This window comes from Bubalus kerabau, chromosome 23 (assembly GCF_029407905.1).
Source record: "Bubalus kerabau isolate K-KA32 ecotype Philippines breed swamp buffalo chromosome 23, PCC_UOA_SB_1v2, whole genome shotgun sequence".
Classification (NCBI taxonomy): domain Eukaryota; kingdom Metazoa; phylum Chordata; class Mammalia; order Artiodactyla; family Bovidae; genus Bubalus; species Bubalus kerabau.
The window spans coordinates 36,583,450-36,592,926 of record NC_073646.1 but is presented as its reverse complement, the minus strand read 5'-3'; the positions used below and the strand labels follow the sequence as shown (position 1 = coordinate 36,592,926).

The 9,477-nt window shown below is 55.3% G+C and overlaps 1 protein-coding gene across 1 annotated transcript; it reads left to right on the top strand.

Annotated features, from left to right (window-relative positions):
• Positions 1–404: 404 nt before the first annotated feature.
• TRIM56 (tripartite motif containing 56) lies at positions 405–3,950 on the top strand. The gene is made up of 3 exons (XM_055562131.1): positions 405–531; positions 1,409–1,520; positions 1,629–3,950. The coding sequence occupies exon 3, from the start codon at positions 1,630–1,632 to the stop codon at positions 3,895–3,897; it is 2,268 nt and encodes a 755-aa protein (XP_055418106.1). The 5' UTR covers positions 405–531; positions 1,409–1,520; position 1,629; the 3' UTR covers positions 3,898–3,950.
• Positions 3,951–9,477: the final 5,527 nt, after the last annotated feature.

Genomic DNA, 9,477 nt, shown 5'->3' with positions numbered 1-9,477 from the left:
AGCAGAGAATTGTGGTAGAAGGGCCTCACCTAGGGCTGGATTTGCAAATATGCGGCAGCCCTGGAAGCCTGGCCCGAGGCCGGGGCTCTGGTTACCCTGCGTCTCCGAAAATCACCTAAGATCTCTCATTTCTTCCCTCAGAGGATACATCCTTAGGCAGCTGCCCTGCCCTTGCGACAGACACACTTAGCAGGCTGAGCAAATCCCCAGGCTCAAACGGACAGGCCGACCTCGCAGACTCCAGTCGCGAAAGCTGACCCAGCCCGCACGAAGCCCGGGAGCCTGCGGGCGGGGACTGTGCCCCGCCGATGGGGGAAGGCCCCCCCTGCGAGGAAGAGGTCCAGGCTGGGGAGGGAAGAGGGCGGGGCCTGCGGCCGTTCTAGTCCGTGTCCCGGGCCTGGGACGGAAGTTGCAGAAGTACAATTAGTTTCAGTTTTGTTTCTCTTTCAGGAGCCGGGCAACAGCCGCATCAGGGCCTCCGAGGGGTTGGTCGGGGAATCCCCCAGCTCTGGGTCCTGGAGCCCAAGCTAGGTAAGGAGGGGGCTTGGGGGGCGGCTGGAGGGAGAGGTGGACTGGAGGGGGTGGGGGAAGGGAGACGGCCGGAGGAAGAGGAAGGGAGGGGAGGGGAACAGAGACCCAGAGGGCGGGAGCAGAGGGGAGGCTCCTCTCTCCGGGGCCAGAGAGCTGAGGTCTCCCTGGGAAGACCCCCTTCCCACTCTCTTAGCCCTGCCCGCCACCCCTCCTCCCGACCCAGCCCCTACTTTCTGGAAGTTTGGGGGAAACGCCCCAAGTTTCTTTATCAAGTATTTCACTGGCCACTGTGCCGGATGCTGGGGGCATTCACAGACGGAGCCTCACGTGACTCCGACCCTCCAGAGGCTCCTCGGAAAGGAGGAGGCCTCCAGCAGCAACACGGGCGGAAAGAAAAGGGCTGGGGGAGCCGGGGCTCGGACCCGGAGTCCGAGAAGCTGGACGGAAAGAGCCTGGCAGCCCCTTCCCCTCAGCAGCTCCTCTGACTTTTCCAGAGCCCATTGCGGGCCGTCGGGGCAGGAAGTTGGGGGGCCCCCAGTTCCTGTGATGCTGCTGCGGCGGGGTGGGGGGGGGGCGGTCCGGGAGGCAGGTGTACCCGGCCCTGGGACTTGGGGCCCTGGCAATTGAAGCCCGTTGTTCCGCCCCACCTGCCAGGAGTCAAGGGGACTCTGCCCCACTGGACCCTCCGCTGTGTCCTCCCTGCCTCACCCCCGCCCAGGCAGCTCACACCCAGCAGGGTCCCCAGGGTCTGTTCACACCAGACTCTCACCCCATGTGCCACAAGGCTTGTCAACGGCGGGGCAGGTGGGCAGGGACACCCATCATTACCCCATGGGCTCTCTAAGGCCCGGCTTCTTGGTCTCTTCGGATCTCGCAGGGCCTGACTTGCGCGAAGGCAGCCTTTACTTTTCACATTTCTGGATGTCTGTACGGAGAAGGGAGGTGGTTCTTTAGCTCCAGAGACGACAAGAAAATTCCCAGCCATTCAGGTGAGATCCCAGACCTGGTGGGACATGAGTGTGGGGCAGAGGTGGGAGGGCAGAGGACGGCCACTTCAGGAGTGCCCTCAACCTCTGCCCTCGACCTCTTGCTTGCAGAATGGTTTCCCAGGGCTCCTCACCATCCCTCCTGGAGGCCTTGAGCAGCGACTTCCTGGCCTGTAAAATCTGCCTGGAGCAACTGCGGGTGCCCAAAACGCTGCCCTGCCTGCACACCTACTGCCAGGACTGCCTAGCACAGCTGGCTGAGGGCAGCCGCCTCCGATGCCCTGAGTGCCGCGAGTCTGTGCCCGTGCCGCCTGCAGGCGTGGCCGCCTTCAAGACCAACTTCTTTGTCAACGGACTCCTGGATTTGGTGAAGGCCCGGGCTGGTGGCGACCTGCGGGCAGGGAAGCCGGCCTGTGCCCTGTGCCCCCTGATGGGGGGCGCCAGTGCCGGGGGGCCAGCCACCGCCCGCTGCCTGGACTGCGCCGACGACCTGTGCCAGGCCTGTGCCGATGGACACCGGTGCACCCGACAGACCCACAGCCATAGGGTGGTGGACCTGGTGGGCTACAGGGCGGGGTGGTACGACGAGGAGGCCCGGGAGCGCCAGGCGGCCCAGTGTCCCCAGCACCCGGGGGAGGCCCTGCGCTTCCTGTGCCAGCCGTGCTCCCAGCTGCTGTGCCGAGAGTGTCGCCTGGACCCCCACCTGGACCACCCCTGCCTGCCCCTGGCTGAGGCTGTGCGTGCCCGGAGGCCCGGCCTCGAGGAGCTGCTGGCCGGCGTGGACAACAACCTGGCCAAGCTGGAGGCCACCCGGCTGGCCGAAAAGGAAGCCTTGGCCCGGCTGCGGGAGCAGGCGGCCAAGGTGGTCACGCAGGTGGAGGAGGCATCCGAGCGGGTCCTCAGGGCCCTCCTGGCCCAGAAGCAGGAGGTGCTCGGTCAGCTGCGGGCCCACGTGGAGGCTGCCGAGGAGGGTGCTCGGGAGCGCCTGGGGGAGCTGGAGGGCCAGGAGCAAGTGGCCAGGGAGGCGGCCGCCTTTGCCCGTCGGGTGCTTAGCCTGGGGCGTGAGGCTGAGATCCTCTCGCTGGAGGGGGCAATCGCCCAGCGGCTCCGGCAGCTGCAGGGCTGTCCCTGGGTGCCTGGGCCCGCTCCCTGCCAGCTGCCCCAGCTGGAACTGTATCCCGGGCTCCTGGACAAGAACTGCCACCTGCTGAGGCTTTCCTTTGAGGAGCAGCAGCCGCAGAAGGACAGCGGGAAGGATGGAGCCCGAAGCCAGGGAGGTGATGCAACCCAGCCCCAGAGCAGTGATGGAGTTCAGACCCCAAATCAGGACAGAGCGCAGACACCCCAAGAGGACGAAGCCCAGCCCCTCAAGGCGGAGAGAGCTGAGACTCCCCAGGAAGATGGAGCCAAGACCCCGAAAGAGGGCAGAGCCCAGACACCCCAGGAAGATGGAGGAACCCAGGCCCGGGTGGGCAGCAGATCCAACAAGAAGAGGAAGTTCAAAGGCAGGCTCAAGTCCGTCTCCCGGGAGCCCAGCCCCGCCCCCGGGCCAAACCTAGAGGGCTCTGGCCTCCTCCCCAGGCCCATCTTTTTCTGCAGCTTCCCCACCCGGATGCCCGGGGACAAGCGCGCCCCCCGGATCACTGGGCTCTGTCCCTTTGGCTCCCGGGAGATCCTGGTGGCGGATGAGCAGAACAGGGCCCTAAAGCGCTTCTCTCTCAATGGCGACTACAGGGGCGCCGTGCCCGTGCCCGAGGGCTGCTCCCCATGCAGCGTGGCCGCCCTGCAGGACACTGTGGCCTTCTCAGCAGCCGCGCGGCTCTATCTCATCAACCACAACGGCGAGGTGCAGTGGCGCCGGGCGCTGAGCCTCTGCCAGGCCAGCCACGCTGTGGCCGCCATGCCGAGCGGGGACCGGGTGGCGGTCAGCGTGTCCGGCCACGTGGAGGTGTACAACATGGAAGGTAGCTTGGCCACACGGTTCATCCCCGGGGGCAAGGCCAACCGGGGCCTGCGGGCACTTGTGTTCCTGACCACCAGCCCCCAGGGCCACTTTGTAGGGTCCGATTGGCAGCAGAATAGCTTGGTGGTCTGTGATGGGCTGGGTCAGGTGGTTGGGGAGTACCGAGGACCTGGCCTTCATGGCTGCCAGCCGGGCTCCGTGTCCGTGGATAAGAAAGGCTACATCTTTCTGACCCTTCGAGAGGTCAACAAGGTGGTGATCCTCGATCCGAAGGGCTCGCTGCTTGGCGACTTCCTGACGGCCTATCACGGCCTGGAAAAGCCCCGGGTGACCACCATGGTGGACGGCAGGTACCTGGTCGTGTCCCTCAGTAACGGCACCATCCACGTCTTTCGGGTCCGCCCTCTTGACAGTTAAAGGGCTTGGACTGGGGATGGGACTGGGTGGTGGGGGGGAGGAAATGAGGGGGGGAGAAGGCAGGCAGGGCCGCCCAGGAGATGTGGCAGCCAAGGGCATTTTCTCAGAGGGCGGGGGTTGACAGCTTTTCACAATTTGAAGTGCCAAACCCCTCTGCAGGTGCAGGGATAGGGACCAAGCAGGGTTGGCATGACCATAATTCTCAGAAGCAGAGGAGGAGGGGTTGGAGAGGTGCTGGGCATTAACGCCTCTTGCTTTTGAATTGGGGGAGGGGGGGCGTGGTGACTGCCACTGCCGCTACCATAGAGTCTAGGTTTCCAACATATGTAAACTAGTTCTGATTTGCGTTCTTCTTCGAAACCATTCCTGATGGGGTGCCCCAGGGAGAGGCTTGGGGAGGTGGGTAGAGATTGTCCTTGGAGCCAAGAAGGGCTCAGGTTATGTCGAGTATGTACTTTGCGGAAGAGAGCTGAGAACCCGTTCTTCTCCAGCTGGAAGGGGACAGGCTAGGTTAGCAGGGGCCTGAGATTTTGAACCCGGCAGTCAATGGCACCTTTCACCGCAGAGATGGAAGGGCTGAGGTCATTCATTGCCTTCAGCCACAGCTGGCAAATTGAGGCTCCTCCAATAGTGGCATTCCCCAGTGAAGAACGGGGTGGGCTTTGCGGGGGACCAAGTACAGACACTACCCCAGGGCAATGGATGTTTACCTTAAAGCCCGTGAAGAGAATGTGCTGTTAGAAAACGGAGCTGGTAGGGCTGGAGTCTAAAACGCAGGGCTTACCTGGAGCTTTCCTTCCAACTTCCCTCACCTCTCACCTCCAAGCCAGCCTGAGGTCAGACCTCTGTAGAATATAAAGTCTCTTCTGTTTTGATGTCTTAATACTTCCTGGAGTTTATTTTTAGCCCCTTCTTAGTTTCCCAGCACAACTCCTTTTGAGAAAGTCTGGCTGAACTAAGGTGTTAAAGGCATTTGTCTGTATTGCTATTATGGGTGGGGAACACACCTAATCCTAGAGGCCAGGTGTGGAACTCAGGGGCCAAACCAGTTGGAAGACCTGAGAAGTCAGTAGTGGGGCTGACATGGGCGGAGGAGTGGAAATTGCATGGAGGGTTCGTGTCAGAAGTGAGCTGTAACCACAGGCCCTTTGCATGGGCCGTGGCAGTGGTGGAACTGAGGCGGCCATGGCTAGCCAGGGGCTGTTGAGAGATGACCAAAGGGAATCGTAATGTAAGGATCATGGACTGTGAGTGGTCATGGGTACCAGAGAGATTTTGGATAAGTCCAGATGGAAAGTACAGGACGTTAGGTGGCGAAAAAGAAAATCTTTTTCCAGGGAGGTCGTTGATTTGTTTCATGAAGTGAAGGGGGAAATAATCAATGTCGAGTGGATGGATTCAATTATATAAAATTTTAAGATGTGTGCACAGCAAATAATAATGAAGATTAAAGGAGAAATCGATGAGGGGAGGAAATTACAAAGCGTTGATCTGAGAGCTGAGTCTCGAGCGTATACAGTGACTTAAAGAGATCTACTTGGTCAAAGGACCAAATAAGTTGGGTCCCCAGAAGGGAATCTACACAGGCCAAAACACATAAAATGAAAAATAAAATCAATCATTTGCATTCATCAAAAAAATATTTTTGAAGCTATATCATGGGGAAATAGGCTCCTGGCATGCATGATAAATGCTGCTTCCTGGAGATCGGTTTGGCAGGACTTGACAGGAGTCAAAGAAATGGTTGTAAGATGAAGTTACTTCACATTGGGGAATACATTCTGGGAAAAGAACTGAAAAAGAAAAAGGAATTGCAGATAGGTATTTGTGACCACGCTGTATATTATAGTCATTGACAGGAAACAGCTCAGCTCTGGAAGGAATAGCCAAGTGGATTGTGGTCTAGCAGGACAGTGAGTTACTGCCTTCACGTATGACAACTATGAGAACTATTTGGACGATCGTGACTGTGATGCAATCATAAGCAAAAAAAAAAACTTTTGGATTTCTGATCACATCATTATAGCAACAAGGTAAAAGCATGTCTGAATAGTTTACTGAGTGTAAACAGGTTCAAAATGTGTAAATAGTGACAGGGGAGGTTGGGTTCTTTTTGAGTTATTTCCTGCTGTTATTTATATATGCACATTTTTACTTCAGTTACTATTGTCCATTAAATAACATATATGCTTAACTGTTTACTGCAGAAAAATACACCTCTATAAATGATATTCAAGAATAACTCCTGGATTTGCAAATGAATGTCAGAATAAATGAGACTGTTCTGGCGGGGGTAGGGGTAGAGCAGGAGCAAAGGGGAAAATCCCAGTGGGTCTGGACCCAGCAGGGAGGAAAGAGCAGATCAGGGGTCTGTTTGGTGGCTGACCATGGAATGTGCCCTGGGAAGGATTGCAGTGGTCAGGCAGTCCCCATGGATGATCTGTCATTGCAGAGCATCCAGAGGCAAGAGACAGTCTTATTGAGTTCACCAACTTATTCAGACCAACTGGAAACGGAGTTGTGGTTCTACGGAACCAGGTGGTATAGGATGAGTTGCACGAGTGGGGAGACTGTGTCTGTCTTCTTTGGAGCCCTCTCTACAGAGTCAGCACAGTGACGGCTCCTAGTAGGTGCTCAGTAAACATCTGTGGAGGGAATTGGTGTCTAGTAAACAATGGGACCCACCAAGGTGTCCAAAACCTTGGCTTGTGGGAAATCTCCAGTAGGGGGCACTGTGGACTCAGCCTATCGTAAGCCTCCAGGAGCGTGACTCAGCTCTGAGTCACAAAAGAGATGAAATCGGGGTGTCCTGCTTATGTATCCTGGGGCGTTCTGGCCTCTAAGGGATAAATACCTTCAGGTTAGAACAACAGTTTTGCAGAGCTGCATGGGAACCGTGTGCAGAGAGCCGGGATGGCTCCAGCCAGGAGGTGGGAATAGAGAACTTCAGAGGGGAAATACCACCTGGATACAGGAAGAGACTCCCACAGATGTTTTAAAGATGAAGCAGTTGCAGGGGACACTACGAGAGTCCTGGGAAGTCGGGCGTGGGACAATTGGCAGAAGTACTGCGCTTTACCGCTGCAGGGCTCGGTCGAGCTGGGAAAGCACACAACCCTGGGGAAATGTGAGATGGATGGGAAGTATAGCACTGAGCATCATTTTGAAAGGAAAATCCCCAGCTTCCCAACTGTGACCTGGGAATCCTAACAAATCCTGGTGCCGAAAGCACCACCCAGCACCGGGACAAAGAGTTCTTGCTTCAACTACAGATGTTGAGAAATCAGGAACTCATGAAAGATATGACACACCCCCCCATCACACCCCCCGCATTGGACAGTGACAGTGAACTTGATCCATCATTCCTTTTCCTGTTTGGGACTTCCCAGATTGTGTACAAAAGGAGGATGCCATTTAGGTAGAGAAAAGGGGAGTAGAGAACGTCGTTCGTACTTTTGTGCCTAAAAGAGGAAATGAGTGAGGCAGCGGAGATCTGGGTTGAGTGCTGGCTTCCCTGGTGGCTCAGCTGGTAAAGAATCCACCTGCAATGTGGGAGACCTGGGTTCAATCCCTGGGTTGGGAAGATCCCCTGGAGAAGGAAAGGCTACCCACTCCAGGATTCTAGCCTGGAGAATTCCATGGCCTGTATAGTTCATGGAGTTGCAGAGTCGGACACGACTGAGTGACTTTCAGTTTCACCTTCTTCCAACTAAACAGCTGTGTGATACTGGTTGAGCTCCCTAACCTCTGTGGACCTGTTTCTACATCAGTAAAATATCCATCATAATATCCACTATGCCCACCTCACAGGGTTAGCGTGAGGACTGGCTGAGAGGCATGGAGAATTTTGTACACCCTCAAAGCTCAAACTGGAGGTCTTAGGAAAAATTTTAACCAACTTGTGTTCATAGTACTAAGTTAATGCTTTTCTGTCAGGGTAAGCCTGAAAGGGGATGTGGTATGCATGTATTGTGAGGGAGGCTCGAGAATGTCTGGGAAGAGCTGTTACCTGCTTCTCTGTGGGAGGAGACTCTTCAGTTCTGCTTTCCAGCGTTTATTTGAAGAAGCCATTTGCTAAGACTCAACAGTGACCGTAGGTGCAGAAGGGACCGATGGCCATCTTGCTAAGGCTCAGTTCTGCTCCTAAAAGCCAGCTGAGAATCAGGCTATACTAACCTGTATACTAACACGTAGAAGAAATGGCAAGAGTAGCCCAGTTGTTTTTTTTTTTTTTGTAAGAGAAGATAACAATTTGGGAGGGACTCGCTCTCCTTTTGCCTTAGTCTTATTGTTACTGTATCTGTAAAGCCATTCATAGAATAATCTACAGAGATAATATTCCAGTGGGGCCGATGTCCAAAAGAGAAGTCAGAAAACTTCCAAGGAGGTTGATGAGGTTGCTGACCTGAGCTGGGCAGGATGTGGTAAGTGCATACCAATATCAAGGTATTTTGATCATCTCTCCCAAGCTTCCCTGGTGGCTCAGCGGTGAAGAGTTCACTTCCTGGGTCAGGAAGATTCCCCTGGAGAAGGCAACGGCAACCCACTCCAGTATTCTTGCCCAGGGAATCCCATGGACAGAGGGGCCTGGTGGGCTACAGTCCATGAGGCCTCAAGTCGCTAAGACACAACTTAGCAACTACACCACCACCCAGGAGGGTTAGCTGAGAACTAAAGCCACCTGGAAGTTAAGTGGGAGGTTGGACTCAGGTGCAGAGTTCTGTCTGGGGGAGAAAGTAGCCTTGGACTAACTGGGGCAGGGAGCTGTGAGAGACACTGCTCAAGAAGTTGTTCCCCACAGAAGGATCAGGTTCAGATGTAGGCTTAGAAAAATAGATAACTTGACCAAAGGCAGCAGATCAAGCCAGCCCAACTGCTTCATGAATATAGTTCAATTACATGAATCCAGATGGGAACAGAAATAGATTTAGAGTGACTGGAAGAGTGGAGAAGGCTCAGCAGGGTCTGGCTGACCTCATCCAAAGCCTAGGTGAGGAATCTGGGACCAGGCAGAGAAGGGCTGTAAAGGCAATTGGGAAGTAGTTTGGGGAGGTTTGGGAAGGCAATCTGACTTCTCTTCGGAGGAAGTTTCGAGCTGATTGGGTTAGCAGCCAAGAGAGATGGGATTGAAAATGGAATTGGGGCCTCCGTACCCTTGGTGTCGGCTCAGTAAATATTTCTTAGTTGCCACTGGCCTGAAGAAGCTATGTTGTAAACTCTTTGATTCCTTTGATTGTGTACTTTATATTCCCCCCCCTCCCTGTTTCTTAATAAATTCCTTTGAAAAATGTGAACCTTTTCTCAGATGGTTCATGCGTGTGGGGAATGATCAACACCCAGGTAGGGAAGGGAATCAGATAGTATGACCCTCCTGCTATAACTGCGAAGATGCTACCCGGAGTCCTTGGAGACAATCCAGGCTCAGGGTGATCGGCCCTGTCATCATCTGGGTTTCCCCCATCCTCGTCCCAGGCCACTCCTGCCTCTGTAGGACAGAGGGGCCCTCTGGGCAGAGGTCTGCATCTTCCAAGCTCACGTTTCATGGGAGGGAGCCAGCAGGTGATCTGGCCCAGCAGGACC